The 17,012-nt window shown below is 44.3% G+C and overlaps 1 protein-coding gene across 1 annotated transcript in view; it reads left to right on the top strand.

Moving 5' to 3' along the window:
- Positions 1 to 17,012, top strand: part of LOC126354283 (UDP-glucosyltransferase 2-like) — an 88,387-nt gene that overhangs the window by 24,300 nt on the left and 47,075 nt on the right. The window contains exon 2 of the mRNA XM_050003826.1: positions 13,729 to 13,936. Coding sequence (XP_049859783.1) covers positions 13,748 to 13,936 — 189 coding nt within the window. The 5' untranslated portion in view covers positions 13,729 to 13,747. The remainder of the gene's footprint in view (positions 1 to 13,728; positions 13,937 to 17,012) is intronic.

The following is a 17,012-nucleotide window of genomic DNA, read 5'->3' as shown; positions in this document are numbered from 1 at the left end:
CATGCCCGAGGCAGGATCCGAACCTGCGACCGTAGCGGTCGCCCGGTTCCAGACTGTAGCGCCTAGAACCGCACGGCCACTCCGGCCGGCGGGGCATGTGAATCACCGTGTATAATATGTCTCGAGTCAACATCCTTTTCTCTCAAGAGACACTAATCGTACAGGGCTCGATGAGGTGCCGTTAGAAAAGTTTATAAGCCGGCTTCTGACATTGCAAAACGATTGTGCGCTAAAACGTATTATTTGAGGAAAATTTTAACATAGAAGAGACTTTTAGCACTCACAGGCAAAAGGGCATCATGGATGCCCAGCTTCATACTTGTATTTTACGAAACTAGTGAAAAGTAAGGGACTCCCTTTTCAGATTATTTTGTTACAAGTTACATTTTAAAGTACTTATTAACTGAATTCTTTGCACGCAGCATTGTTATAGGCCATAATCGTGACTACGGCGGTAGTCCATTATCTGTACCTGTCGTACAAGCTGACTTTTGTGAACGTATACACCTTCCGAAACAGCAAACGTATTTTTATTTGTCGCCTTGAATTGTAATTTACCTATTGCAGTAGAGCCTAATGTGGTTACTGCAATTATGTAGCTCTACTGACAGTTCCTGATCTCTGCCCGTCGTACAAACTGGGACAGACATTCCGAATGAAAAACATATTTTTGCATACAAGGATGTGTCATAAAATCATGATTATTATTTCGCGTCCTTCGGTTCAGTTTTAAAGATGTTTTCTCTTCATTCACACAACTACCCTTATCCCAACGACTATACTTATTCCAGACACTGTCCTTATTTAAAACTATAAAAGTGCGAAAACTTCGCATGGGTCTCCCGTCTTCCTATAATAAACTGTTGAGAAACAGTACCTGTAGAGAGACGGACCAGTCTGTCTTTCCCATTTGCCTGTTGCGTGGAAGTAGAGTAGGGCAGTGCTGCATGCGGTTACCACGCATTCTGACAAGGCCTCTTTTCGCAGTGAATAACGCATCCTTTGAGACAGACCTGGCTGCTTGCTGACTGCGCCACATGCATTCGTCAGAAGCTCCTGTAACATCCGCGAATCGTCCATGGGTTGGGCATAAACCTCTACCTTTAAATGCCCCTATAGCCAAAATATCAATGTATTCAGGTTCGGTCACTGGGGAGGCCAGCATACCAAACCACGCCCAAAAATAAAAAAAATAAAAAAAAGGTTCAAATGGCTCTGAGCAATGGCTCTTAACGTCTGAAGTCGTCAATCCCCTAGACTTAGAATTACATAAACCTAACTGACCTAAGGAGATCACATGCCCGAGACAGGATTCGAACCTGCGACCGTTGCAACAGCGCGGTTCCGGACTGAAGCGCCTAGAACCGATCGGCCACAACGACCGGCGCCCACGAAAAGTTGCAGTGAGCTGCCATGACCCGATCTGTAGAAAATTGGACAGTGCCCCATCCTGCACACACCACAGTAGCTTAGCAGTTCGAAGAAACTTCAGGCTTGGAGCTGGCCAGTCATCGTCAACTACACTCCATGATATTTCAATTGGGACCTCCCAGTCATCCTCGTGCGAATCATCGAAAACTGATGATGCCGCTCTCCGTTCCACAATACACACGGCGAATCACATAGAACTTGCGCCGTAAATACTGCGGCATTAGAAAGTGCTACTGATATCCGGTGTACAAAGAATTTATTACTAGTCAGGAGCTCGTATTTTTAGCCAGTCAACAAATGCAATAATACTTATAAAGTGTATCTTTTGCGCAAACATACACTTTTTAAATGGAGCAATGCCTACTGACACTAAATACTAAATGTAGGGTAAATTAGAACGTCAGTGGCATTTGTTGCAAGATTCTGCTGCAAGTATTCAACACTTGTGCAGTACGTGTGGCAGTACACATTAAGGAACAACACCAATGCATACAGTGGTTGTGTGGATTCTGACCAGTAACGAGACAGTTGCCCATCACGGTTGTGTTCAAAGTGACCACCGGCAGCTGCAGTATACGATTCCAGTCTGCTATGGAACGACTGCTACACGCATGCTAGCATTTCAGCGGAGGTGTCTTTGCAGGCTGCAATAGTACGTCTTTGCATATCATAGGGTGTAGTTGGATGTTGTTGTTGTGGTCCTCAGTCCTGAGCCTGGTTTGATGCACCTCTCCATGCTATCCCATCCTGTGCAAGCTTCTTCATCTCCCAGTACTTACTGCAACCCACATCCTTCTGAATCTGCTTAGGGTATTCATCTCTTGGTCTCCCTCTACGATTTTTACCCTCCACGCTGCCCTCCAATGCTAAATTTGTGATCCCTTGATGCCTCAGAACATGTCCTACCAACCGATCCCTTCTTCTGGTCAAGTTGTGCCACAAACTCCTCTTCTCCCCAATTCTATTCAATACTTGATAATTAGTTATGTGATCTACCCATCTAATCTTCAGCATTCTTCTGTAGCACCACATTTCGAAAGCTTCTATTCTCTTCTTGTCCAAACTATTTATCGTCCATATTTCACTTCCATACATGGCTACACTTCATACAAATACTTTCAGAAATGACTTCCTGACACTTAAATCTATACTCGATGTTAATAAATTTCTCTTCTTCAGAAACGCTTTCCTTGCCATTGCCAGTCTACATTTTATATCCTCTCTACTTCGACCATCATCATTTATTTTGCTCCCCAAATAGCAAAACTCCTTTAAGCGTCTCATTTCCTAATCTAATTCCCTCAGCATCACCCGACTTAATTCGACTACATCCCATGATCCTTGTTTTGCTTTTGTTGATGTTCATCTTATATCCTCCTTTCAAGACACTGTCCATTCCGTTCAACTGCTCTTCCAAGTCCTTTGTTGTCTGTGATAGAATTACAATGTCATCGGCGAACCTCAAAGTTTGTGTAGTTGGAATGTCCTTGTAAACATAGTCCTCCAGTTTATCCCAGAGAAAAAGGTCTATAGGCTTCAAATCCAGGGAACGGGCTGGCCGAAGTACAGGTCCTCTGCATTCAAAACAACGATTTGGAAACAATTCGTAAAGACATGCTGTAGTACTTCGTGCACTTTGAGCTGGACACAGGTTCGTCCTAGTTCTAGCGTCCATGGAAAATGGTCTGTTAGGAGGCTAGAATCCTTGCGCCCATTCAGTGTTCCACCTATGAAAAATGGGCCTATGAGCCACCACACGTTTACACTCCATGAGCGTTGTTGTTCCACCTGACGAAGCCAATAGGGTTTGACAACAGACCAGTAGTGCATGTTTCGGCGATTTCGCTGGCCACGATTGGTAAATGTGGCCTCATCACTAAACAAGACACACCATACTTCTGGAGTCTTAGTTTCCATGTACAAAAATTAACGCGATTCTCATCATTTGCATGCAGCTATATCTCGAGAGAGAAGTGGTAGGGATGGAACCTACAGGATGTCACAAAAAGGTACGGCCAAATTATCAGGAAACATTCCTCACACACAAAGAAAGAAAGGAAATGTTAGAGCTCATTTTAGTTTCGTCAGTATGTACTGTACTTACTCGATTCGCCGCCAGTTGGCCCAATTGAAGGAAGGTTATGTTGACTTCGGTGCTTGTGTTGACATGCGACTCATTGCTCTACAGTACGAGCATCAAGCACATCAGTGCTTAGCGTCAACAGCTTAGTGTTCATCACGAACGTGGTTTTGCAGTCAGTGCATTGTTTACAAATGCGGGGTTGGCAGATGCCCATTTGATGTATGGATTAGCACGGGGCAATAACCGTGGCGCGGTACGTTTGTATCGAGACAGATTTCCAGATAGAAGGTGTCCCGACAGGAAGAGGTTCGACGCAATTGGTCGGCGTCTTAGGGAGCACGGAACATTCCCGCCTATGACTCGCGACTGGGGAAGACATAGAACGACGAGGACACCTGCAATGGACGAGGCAATTCTTCGTGCAGTTGACTATAATCCTAATGTCAGTGTCAGAGAAGTTGCTGCTGTACAAGGTAACATTGACCACGTCACTGTATGGAGAGTGCTACGGGAGAACCAGTTGTTTCCGTGCCATGTACAGTGTGTGCAGGCACTATCAGCAGTTGATTGGCCTCCACGGGTACACTTCTGCGAATGGTTCATACAACAATGTGCTAAAGAAAGTATATACAATATAAGCATCAGCCATAATCTTAATCACAGTCTCGACTGAGATGTGATCAGCAGAATCCATGAGTTCGAAATCATTGCAAACGTGGTTACGTGACACGATTCTGACACTATTTGTTAAGAGCTTACGATTTAGAAGTTAATTTGCAACCATTATACAAGGTGTTACAAAAAGGTACGGCCAAAGTTTCAGGAAACATTCCTCACACACAAATAAAGAAAATATTATGTGGACATGTTTCCGGAAACGCTTACTTTTCATGTTAGAGCTCATTTTATTTCTTCTCTTCAAATCACATTAATCATGGAATGGAAACACACAGCAACAGAACGTACCATCGTGACTTCAAACATTTTGTTACAGGAAATGTTCAAAATGTCCTCCGTTAGCGAGGATACAGCCCTGGAGAATGGCGTATTGTATCACAGACGTCCACAATACGAGCACCAAGAGTCTTTATATTTGGTACCAGGGTTGCGTAGACAAGAGCTTTCAAATGCCCCCGTAAATGAAAGTCTATGGGGTTGAGGTCAGGTGAGCGTGGAGGCCATGGAATTGGTCCGCCTCTACCAATCCAATCCATCGGTCACCGAATCTGTTGTTGAAAAGCGTACGAACACTTCGACTGAAATGTGCAGGAGCTCCATCGTGCATGAAGCACATGTTGTGGCGTATGAAATTATGATTACGTGCTCCGTTGAGCGTAGGTGGAAGAACATGGGGCTCAATCAAGACATCACCAACAATGCCTGCCCAAACGTTCACAGAAAATCTGTTTTGATGACGTGATTACACAATAGCGTGCGGATTCTCGTCAGCCCACACATGTTGATTGTGAAAATTTACAATTTGATCACGTTGGAATGAAGCCTCATCCGTAAAGAGAACATTTGCGCTGAAATCAGGATTGACACATTGTTGGATGAACCATTCGCAGAAGTGTACCCGTGGAGGCCAATCAACTGCTGATAGTGCCTGCACACGCTGTACATGGCACGGTAACAACTAGTTCTCCCGTAGCACTCTCCAAACAGTGACGTGGTCAACGTTACCTCGTACAGCAGCAACTTCTCTGACACTGACATTAGCGTTATCGTCAACTGCACGAAGAATTGCCTCGTCCATTGCAGGTGTTCTCGTCGTTCTAGGTCTTCCCCAGTCGCGAGTCATATGGTGGAATGTTCCGTGCTCCCTAAGACGCCGATCAATTGTTTCGAACGTCTTCCTGTCGGGACACCTTCGTTCTGGAAATCTGTCTCGATACAAACGTACCGCGCCACGGCTATTGCCCCGTGCTAATCCATACATCAAATGGGCATCTGTCAACTCCGCATTTGTAAACATTGCACTGACTGCAAAACCACGTTCGTGATGAACGCTAACCTGTTGATGCTACGTACTGATGTAGTTGATGCTAGTACTGTAGAACAACGAGTCGCAAGTCAACACAAGCACCGAAGTCAACATTACCTTCCTTCAATTGGGCCAACTGGCGGCGAATCGAGGAAGTACAGTACATACTGACGAAACTAAAATGAGCTCTAACATGGAAAGTAAGCGTTTCCGGACACATGTCCACATAACATCTTTTCTTTATTTGTGTGTGAGGAAAGTTTCCTGAAAGTTTGGCCGTACTTTTTTGTAACACCCTATATATTGATGGAGAATGCATAGGACACTTGCCTGACTCATGCCACTTGCTTGTGCGACTGCACAGGAGCCAACTTGCGAATCAAGTGCTGTAGCATCAAGATCATTAATTCTGCCTGTTCTGTCGTCACTTGTTTCTTTCTATTACGTTATCTAGGTGCTACGCTACCACTTTCACGTAACGGTTGAAGAAGTTGATGAATAACTGCCGAAATGGTTCATGTCTACTGGAATATCTTCTCGCACACAACGTACAAAAGCGAGCTGCGTTCTTCGTACACTCTCCATATACCATGACCTGTCCGCTCTTTCTGCATTGATAAATCCCATCGTCCACTCACGGCCTGCAGCTTGGGCGGTTACACTGATTAGCAAGTCGCAGTGCACTCAAGAAACACACAATCACAGCAAGCAAACATGACAACATCGTATCTAGCAGCTACGCGGGTTGAATGACACAGACAAGTGTCCGTGTGGACACTTTTCAAAATACGATATATCGTAAACGACTCACACTAGAATCCTGCAAAAAGCACCACTGACATTGTGGTTTAGCCTACATAAGGTTTGCTTACACCAATATGCATTTTTCCACTTAAAATATGTATGTTTGCACAGAAAATACACTTTCGTGTGTCATTACCATCTGTTGGTTGGCTGCACACCAATAGTGTGGTGTGTATACTGTAAGACCTTCTGTACACACACCTTCAGATTATTTGACTTGTCGCTCTAATGAAGTTGGCGTGTGTCAGCAATATGTCTCGTGGTCTTATCGTGGCGTGTTTATCTTCTGCCGTTAGGTCAGATGATAGAAATATCACTTGCACGCTTAGAGTAGCAGATTGACGGTGAACAACTTTAAACAGAGCTTGATTAATTTTCACACAAATTTATTAAAATAATAACAAGCATGAAAGTAAGTTAACTTGGTTCTGGATGCTAATTACAGTCGACAATCTGAAGTTCCTTTGGTCTTGGTACGTTAATCTTATTCTCACATATCTCTGATACTTGACAAAGTGTCTACACATTTATCTTCATGGCTATGTAGAGGAATATGGTAATCTTATTAGCTGCAGACTGAAACTTGACTATAGACTAATGCAGACTGACTAATTGGAGGTCTGTACACCCGTTCGCGCGTTCAGATATCCCTGCGCGAGTGTTATCCGCGAGGAGAAAAGGTTCGACATTAGCAGCTATCTCATTGGCTGCGTTACATATTAATACGCGGACCGGCGGAAGCAGAATTTGGTCCGTCTCTAAGACAGCGCCATCTCGTAGTGCGGAGACAGACGAGCGCTGCGTCTGCGCTGTTGTGCTTAGCGGGGCGCGCTCTATTGGGAAAGTTGTGTACGTGCTGACTACTATGTACACAAGAAAGAGGTTAATGAGTAATTGCCGAGATGGTTGATTTCTACTGGAATATCTCGTCGAACACACTGTACAAAAGCGAGCTGCGTTCTTCGTACACTCTCCATACATCATCACCTGTCGGCTCTTTCTGCATTGTTAAATCCCATCGTACACTCACGACCTGCAGCTTGGGCTCACACACTGATTAGCAAGTCGCAGTGCACTCAAGAAACACACAGTCACAGCAAGTAAACATGGCATCTAGCAACTACGCGGGTTGAATGACACAAACAAGTGTCCGTGTGGAAACTTTTCAAAATACGATATCTCGTAAACGACTCGCACTAGAATCCTGCAAAAAGCACCACTGACATTCTAGTTTACCCTACATAAGGTTTGCTTACACCAATATGCATTTTTCCACTTAAGTGTATGTTTGCACAAAAAATACACTTTAATGTGTCATGACAATCTGTTGACTGGCTAGCAGTACCAGTCGCAGACTACCAAGCGATTCTGTGAAAACTGCACACCGATAGCACTTCCCGTTTTCGCAATATCTGCGGTGAAAGTTTTACGTGATTCTGCCCGTACAGCGCGCCTATGCGTGTTCCGCGCTTGCGTCGTCGACAGCCGGGGCCATACTACGCGGCGCCGTCTTCTGCGTTGCCGACCGCCACCGCCGCCACTACACTCTGCCGTCTCTCATTTCAGCAATCTTGGAGATCGATACGTTTCCATTCCAGCTGGTAGCCGCTGTTACCGTTAAACAGATATGCCATGGATTCTTTAACACTGGAGTCCGAGAACAAATATTACAGTGGCCTAAAATATCCTTTATTATACTCCGTTGAATGTCCGGTGGAGATGCACTGTGCGCCAATAGCAGAATTGCATGGTTGTAAAAAACGAGTGCAGCGTTGATGGTCAGTGAAGCGTTTCACAAGCTGCGGCATCGTCGCGAAAAAACACAGTGACCGGTATATGTAATAAGTTTCCTTTAATTTACGTCTATGGTCACAATCTTTTCTGTTTAACAGATTACCGGTTTCGGTCTTCAATGACCATCATCAGAGCTGCAGCAAAATGGGAAAATATAAATACACTCGCAAACTGTATACAGCTTAAGAACAATACATAGAGCATATTGAAAAGTAGTACTGACAAAATTTACATTTGCGCGCCTTAAATGTGAACAGGCATGCCTGTCTCATGAAAACAAAGTCCTAATGCACTGCAGCCATAGTGGCATAGTCAACTATTAAACACGGAATCAGCACCAGCATCGTCAAATACATAAAAATCACATCACATGCACGAGTCATGTTGTCAGTAAAACTACTCTTTAAAACAAGCTGCCGTACAGTAGCCACAAGATGTTTGTGTAGTTGCTAATGTCAGCATACACTAGTTTTCAATAATTAATTGAAAGAGCGAAAATAAAAGGGGGGGTACAATAGTTAAAGTCTGTTATAAGCTTATAAACTATAAAAAGTGTTACAGTAATAAAAAGCAATAAAAAGAACACTACAAAAGTAATATTGTTAAAAATACGAAGAGTTAAAAACAGTGGTTGACATATGCTCTAGTGCCAATATTCTAGGTAATGACATTATCATTAAACACCGTTGACATTGCACCGGGTAATACAAACAACATAACACAAATCGCTAAAGGAGCCACAAATGAAAGGAAATATAGTGCTGCACATAATCAGCGCCCTCTGTTAGCGCTAACTCTAGAATTCCGCACAGGCGGGAAGTGGTTGGAGGAACGTGACCGGCAGAGGGCCCCTCGTATCCTGCGATACTTCGCTGCAAGCAAAGAATAATAGTTGACTATGCCACTATGGCTGCAGTGCAGTAGGACTTTGTTTTTATGAGACAGGTATGCCTCTTCACATTTAAAGCGTACAAATGTAAATTTTGTCAGTACTACTTTTCAATATGTTCTATGTATTGTTCTTAAGCTGTATACAGTTTGCGAGTGTATTTATATTTTGCCGGCCGGAGTGGCCGAGCGGTTCTAGGCGCTACAGTTTGGAACCGCGCGACCGCTACGGTCGCAGGTTCGAATCCTACCTCGGGCATGGATGTGTGTGATGTCCTTAGGTTAGTCAGGTTTAAGTAGTTCTAAGTTCTAGGGGACTGATGACGAAAGAAGTTAAGTCCCATAGTGCTCAGAGCCATTTGAACCATTTTTTGCATTTATATTTACCCATTTTTGCTGCAGATCTGATGATGGTCATAAAGACCGAAACCGGTAATCTGTCAATCAGAAAAGATTGTGACCACAGACGTAAATTAAAGGAAACTTAGTGAAGCGTTCTTCAACAGTGTGTCTGATCTAGCCCACATAAGCCAGACCACGCTGGCAAGGCGTTTTGTGAATTCCAAACCGCAATAACAAATTGAACTGCACTTATTCCAGCAGTTTGGCAATATTGGATGGTGCACGGAAAATTACTTCACCTTAAAACTACGGAGAATTCTTGCAATTTTTAGCTAAATTCAATGACGGAAAAAATTGCGACACCAAAAAATAATTAATGTCGAGTAATGAAAATGCGGGAATTCGGTTGTCTAGGTAACATCTTTAAGGTCATAGGGTAATTAGTTGCCAGATAAGTCACTGCAAATCTGAAAAGCTGGTACTTTAATAACCGCGAGAATGTTGAATGCTAGCATGCAAACGTGCATGAATGAGTTGTACAAGTACCGGATGTCAATTTATTGGATGCATTCCATGTCTGCTGCACCTGGCCGTTTAGTACAGTAATGGATAATGCTACTTGTGGATAACGCTGGAATTGTCATCCGATGATATCCCATATGCGCTCCATTAGAGACAGATGATCTGGTGATCGAGCAGGCCGAGGCAACATGCCGACACTCTGTAGAGCATGTTGGTTTACACCATCGGTATGTGGGCGAGCGTTGTTGTTGATGTGGTGGTCTTCAGCCCTGAGGCTGGTTTGATGCAGCTTTCCATGCTACTCTATCCTGTGCAAGCTTCTTCATCTCCCTGTATCCACCGCAACCTAAAACCTTCTGAATCTGCTTAGTGCATTCATCTCTTGGTCTCCCTCTACGATTTTTACCCTCCACGCTGCTCTCCAATACTATATTTTTGATCCCTTGATGCCTTAGAACATGTCCTACCAACCGATGCCTTCATCTAGTCAAGTTGTGCCACAAATTCCTCTTCTCCCCAATCCTATTTAATATTTCCTCATTAGTTATGTGATCTACCCATCTAATTCTTCTGTAGCACCACCTTTCGAAAGCGTCTATTCTCTTATTGTCCAAACTAGTTATCGTCCATGTTTTACTTCCATACATGGCAACACTCCATACAAATACTTTCAGAAATGACTTCCTGACACTTAAATCTATACTCGGTATTAACAATTTTCTCGTCTTCAGAAACGTTTTCCTTGCCATTGCCAGTCTACATTTTATATCCTCTCTACTTCGATCATCATCAGTTATTTTGCTCCCCATATAGCAAAACTCCTTAACTACTTTAAGTGTCTCATTTACTAATTTAATTCCTTCAGCATAACCCAACTTAATTCTACTACATTCCATTATCCTCGTTTTGCTTTTGTTGATGTTCATCTTATATCCTCCTTTCAAGACACTATCCATTCGGTTCAACTGCTCTTGAAAGTCTTTTGCTGTCTCTGACACAATTACAATCTATTCGGTGAACCACATAGTTTTTATTTCTTCTCCATGGATTTTAATTCCTACTCCGAATTTTTCTTTTCTTTCGTTTACTTCTTGCTCAATTTACAGATTGAATAACATCGGGGAGAGGCTACAACCCTGTCTCACTCCCTTCCCAACCACTGCTTCCCTTTCATGTCCCTCGACTATTATAACTGCCATCTGGTTTCAGCACAAATTGTAAATAGCCTTTCGCTCCCTGTATTTTACCCCTGCCACCTTCAGAATTTGAAAGGGCGTATTGCAGTCAATATTGTCGAAAGCTTTCTCTAAGTCTACAAATGCTGGAAATGTAGGTTTGCCTTTTCTTAATCTAGCTTCTAAGATAAGTCGTAGGGTCAGTATTGCCTCACGTGTTCCGATATTTCTACGGAATCCAAACTGATCTTACCCGAGGTCGGCTTCTACTAGTTTTTCCATTCGTCTGTAAAGAATTCGCGTTAATATTTTGCAGCCGTGACTTATTAAACTGATAGTTCGGTAATTTTCACATCTGTCCAAATCTGCTTTCTTTGGGATTTGAGTTATTATATTCTTCTTGAAGTCTGAGGGTATTTCTCCTGTCTCGTACATCTTGCTCACCAGATGGTAGAGTTTTGTCAGGACTGGCTCTCCCAAGGCTGTCAGTAGTTCTAATGGAATATTGTCTACCCTCGGGGCCTTGTTTCGACTCAGGTCTTTCAGTGCTTTGTCAAACTCTTCACGCAGTATCATATCTCCCATTTCATCTTCATCTGCATCCTCTTCCATTTCCATAATATTGTCCTCAAGTACATCGCCCTTGTATAGACCCTCTATATACTCCTTCCACCTTTTTGCTTTCCCTTTTGCTTGGAACTGGGTTTCCATCTGAGCTCTTGATATTCATACAAGTGGTCCTTTTTTCTCGAAAGGTCTCTTTAATTTTCCTGTAGGCAGTATCTATCTTAGCCCTGGTGAGACAAGCCTCTACATCCTTACATTTGTCCTCTAGCCATCCCTGCTTAGCCCTTTTGCACTTCCTGTCGATCTTATTTTTGAGACGTTTGTATTCCTTTTTGCCTGCTTCATTTACTGCATTTTTATATTTTCTCCTTTCATCAATTAAGTCCAATATTTCTTCTGTTACCCAAGGATTTCTACTAGCCCTCGTCTTTTTACCTAATTGATCCTCTGCTGTCTTCACTACTTCGTCCCTCAAAGCTACCCATTCTTCTACTGTATTTCGTTCCCCCATTCCTGTCAATTTTCCCCTTATGCTCTCCTTCAAACTCTGTGCAACCTCTGGGTCTTTCAGTTTATCCAGATCCTATCTCCTTAAATTCCCACCTTTTTTGCAATTTCTCCAGTTTTAATCTACAGTTCATAACCAATAGATTGTGGTCAGGGTCCACATCTGTCCCTGGAAATGTCTTACAATTTAAAACCTGGTTCCTAAATCTCTGTCTTACCATTATATAACCTATCTGAAACCTGTAAGTATCTCCAGGCTTCTTCCATGTGTACAACCTTCTTTTATGATTCTTGAACCAAGTGTTAGCTATGATTAAGTTGTGCTCTGTGCAGAATTCTACCAGGCGGCTTCCTCTTTCATTTCTTAGCCTCAGTCCATATTCACCTACTATGTTTCCTTCTCTCCCTTTTCCTACTGACGAATTCCAGTCACCCATGACTATTAAATTTTCATCTCCCTTCACTATCTGAAAAGTTTCTTTTATTTCCTCATACATATCTTCAATTTCTTCGTCTTCTACAGAGCTAGTTGGCATATAAAGTTGTACTACTGTGGTAGGCGTGGGCTTCGTGTCTATCTTGGCCACAATAATCACTATGCTGTTTGTAGTAGCTTACCCGCATTCCTATTTTCCTATTCATTATTAAACCTACTCCTGCATTACCCCTATTTGATTTTGTGTTTATAACCCTGTAGTCACCTGACCAGAAGTCTTGTTCCTCCTGCCACCGAACCTCACTAATTCCCACTATATCTAACTTTAACCTATCCATTTCCCTTTTTAAATTTTCTAACCTACCTGCCCGATTAAGGGATCTGACATTCCACGCCACGATCCGTAGAACGCCAGTTTTCTTTCTCCTTATAACGACTTCCTCCTGAGTAGTCCCCGCCCGGAGATCCGAATGGGGGACTATTTTACCTCCGGAATATTGTACCCATACAGTAAAGCTGCATGCCCTGGGGAAAAATGACGGCTGTAGTTTCCCCTTTCCTTCAGCCGTTCGCAGTACCAACACAGCAAGGCCCTTTTGGTTAGTGTTACAAGTCCAGATCAGTCAGTTATTCATGATGTTGCCCCTGCAACTACTAAAAAGTCTGCTGCTCCTCTTCAGGAACCACACGTTTGTCTTGCCTCTCAACAGATAACCCTCCGTTGTGGTTGCACCTACGGTACGGCTATCCTTATCTTTAAGGCACGCAAGCCTACCCACCAACGGCAAGGTGCATGGTGCATGGGGGGGGGGGGGGTGACGGTAATATGTCCAAATGCCAAAATTGCTGGGAAGAGTATTAAAGTTGTTGGGGAATGTAGAATGAGGCAGCTGGTATCGCGCTAAACAGAAACATATTTGCATTTTTCGCTCGTATCTGTGATAAAACTCGGCTGTATTGTGCATCTTACGCTTCATAGACTCGATTATCATGTTGAGTGTAGTACAAGAACTAATGAAATACCTGTGACATAACAAAAGGATTATTCTATTCGCCATAATTACAGGACAAAACCACTATTCCAGTTCAGTTGGTCGTTAATGCGTATTGGCAACAAAATTACATAAGCGTTTGTTTCTTTTTCCCGGTACATTTGCAAGTAACGCGGTACGACTGAAGTTTCCACGCTGCGCAGGTGGTACCAACTCTCCGGCATGGGGAGCCCCCGCCTGCTGCAGCTGCTGCTGCCCGCCCTACTGGCTGCGGGGTGCGCGGACGGCGCCAGGATCCTGGCCGCGGTGCCGTTCCCCAGCGTCAGCCACCAGTACCCCCTGCGGATGATCGTCCTCGAGCTGGTCAAGCGCGGCCACGAGGTCACCTTCATCACCACGGACCCCATCAAGGTACGAGCTTACATTCACTTCTACACCTCGCCAGCATCAGAGCAAACTCCATTCCTATCATATTTAAAGTTGCGTACCTCAGTCGGTGGAAATGGGACCTTAGGATTACTTTGTTCTCCCTCCGTCTCTCTGGCCGACTGTTGGAAACCCTTCTTAGAGGAACGGCTAAAAGTATCAAGTTGAAGTTTATGCCACACACTAGCATCTACGATCCCTTGGCGCTCTAAAAATTTGCAGTGAAAGGATACGGTCATTTACACTACTGGCCTTTAAAATTGCTACACCAAGAACAAATGAAGATGACAAACGGGTATTCATTGGACAAATATATTATACTAGAACTGACATGTGATTACATTTTCACGCATAGAACATTTTCACGCAAAGAACCTGAGAAATCAGTACTCAGAACAACCACCTCTGGCCGTAATAACGGCCTCCATACGCCTGGGCATTGAGTGAAACAGAGCTTGGACGGCGTGTACAGGTACAGCTGCCCATGCAGCTTCAACACGATACCACAGTTCATTAAGAGTAGTGACTGGCTATTGTGACGAGCCAGTTGCTCGGCCACCATTGACTACACGTTCCAAGTTTGTGAGAGATCTGGAGAATGTGCTGGCCAGGGCAGCAGTAAAACATTTTCTGTATCCGGAAAGGCCCGTACAGGACCTGCAACATTCGGTCGTGCATTATCCTGCTAAAATGTAGGGTTTGGCAGGGATCGAATGAAGGGTACAGCCACGGGTCGTAACACATCTGAAATGTAAGGTCCACTGTTCAAAGTGCCGTCAATGCAAACAAGAGGTGACCGAGACGTGTAACCAACGGCACGCCAGAGCATCACGCCGGGTGATTCGCCAGTGTGGCGATGACGAATATACGCTTCCAATGTGCGTTGACCGCGATTTCGCCAAACACGGATGCGACCATGATGATGCTGTAAACAGAACCTTTATTCATCCGAAAAAATGACGTTTTGCCATTCGTGCACCCAGGTTCGTCGTTGAGTTCAGCATCGCAGGCGCTTCTGTCTGTGATGCAGCGTCAAGGGTAACCGCAGCCATCTCGACTGTCATCTCGACTGCTAGTGATACGAGGCCGTTGGGATCCAGCACGGCGCTCCGTATTACCCTCCTGAGCCCACCAATTCCATATTCTGCTAACAGTAACTGGATCTCGACCAACGCGACGAGCAGTGTCGCGATACGATAAACAGCAATCGCGATAACCTACAATCCGACCTTTATCAAAGTCAGAAACGTGATGGGACGCATTTCTCCTCCTTACACGAGGCATCACAGCAACGTTTCACCAGGCAACGCCGGTCAACTGCTGTTTGTGTATGAGTAATCGGTTGGAAACGTTCCTCATGTCAGCACGTTTTAGGTTTCACCATCGGTGCCAACATTGTGTGAACGTTCTGAAAAGCTGATCATTTACATATCTTCCAGCCGGTTAAATTTCGCATCATCTTCGTGGTATAGCAATTTTTATGGCCAGTAGTGTATGTCCACTGATGCGCCAAAGAAACTGCTATAGGCCTGCGTATACAAATACAGACATATGTAAACAGGCAGAATACGGCGCTGCGGTGGCCAACGCCTGTATGAGACAGCAAGTGTCTGGTGCAGTTGTTACATCGGTTACAGCTGCTACAATTGCAGGTTACAGAGATTTAGGTGAGTTTCAAAGTGATGTTATATAGTTGGCGCACGAGGGTTGGGACACAGCATCTCCGAGGTAGCGATGAGGTCGAGATTTTCCCGTACAACCATTTCACAAGTGTGCCGTGAATATCAAGTATCTGGTAAAACATCAAATTCCCGACATTGTTGCGGCTGGAGAAAGATCCTGCAAGCACAGTTGAAAAATGGCTCAAATGGCTCTGAGCACTATGGGACTTAACATCTGTGGTCATCAGTCCCCTAGAACTTAGAACTACTTAAACCTAACTAACCTAAGGACGTCACATACATCCATGCCCGAGGCAGGATTCGAACCTGCGACCGTAGCGGTCACGTGGTTCCGGACTGAACGCCTTAACCGCGAGACCACCGCGGCCGGCTGCAAGCACAGGACCAACCACAACTGAAGAGAATCGTTCAACGTGACAGAAGTGCAACCCTTGCGCAGTTGCTGCAAATTTCAATGCTAGGCTATCAACAAGTGTCAGCATGCGAACCATTCAACGAAACATCATCGATATGGGCTTTCGGAGCCAAAGGCCCACTCGTGTACCCTTGATGACTGTGTGATACAAAGCTTTACGCGTCGCCTATGCCCGTCAACACCGACGTTACACTGTTGATGACTAGAAACTTGTTGCCTGATAGGACGCATCTCGTTTCAAATTGTATCGAGAGGATGGACGTGTACGGATATGGAGGTAACCTCATGAATCCTTGGACCCTGCATGTCAGCAGGCGTCTGTTCAAGTTGGTGGAGGCATTTGCAGTTGGAGTGGTATGGGACCACTGATACATTTGGACACGCCTGTCGGGTGACGCGTATATAAGCATCCTGTCTGATCACCTGCATCCATTCATATCCATTGTGCATTACGGCGCACTTGAGCAGTTACAGCAGGACAATGCGACAGCCTACACGTCCAGAATTGCTTCAGAGTATCCAGAAGGAGTCTTCTTAGTTTAAAAACTTCCGCTGGCTACCAAACTCCCCACATATGACCATTATTGAGCATATCTGGGATGCCTTGCAACATGCTGTTCAGAAGAGCTCTCCACCACTCGCACTATTACGGATGTATGGACAGCCTTGGAGGATTCATGGAGTCAGCTCCCCACAGCACTGATGCACACATTAGTCGACTCCATCCCACTTCGTGTTGCGGCACTTCTGCGTGCTCGCTGGGGCCCTACACAATATTAGGCAGGTGTACCAGTTCCTTTGGCTCTTCGGTGTATGTTATGTTACGTATTTTGATGCTCGCAGACTCATTCATCAAAATATGTAGGTACTTACCGTTAACGAAGAAGCAAGGAAATTTGGCAAGCAGCAAACTTTCCCAGTAAAAGTAAAGTAAAATACGTGAAAATTGTTAATTCGTTATTAT

The sequence above is a fragment of the Schistocerca gregaria genome, chromosome 3 (assembly GCF_023897955.1).
Source record: "Schistocerca gregaria isolate iqSchGreg1 chromosome 3, iqSchGreg1.2, whole genome shotgun sequence".
Classification (NCBI taxonomy): Eukaryota; Metazoa; Arthropoda; class Insecta; order Orthoptera; family Acrididae; genus Schistocerca; species Schistocerca gregaria.
This window is presented reverse-complemented; position numbering and strand designations above follow the sequence as displayed.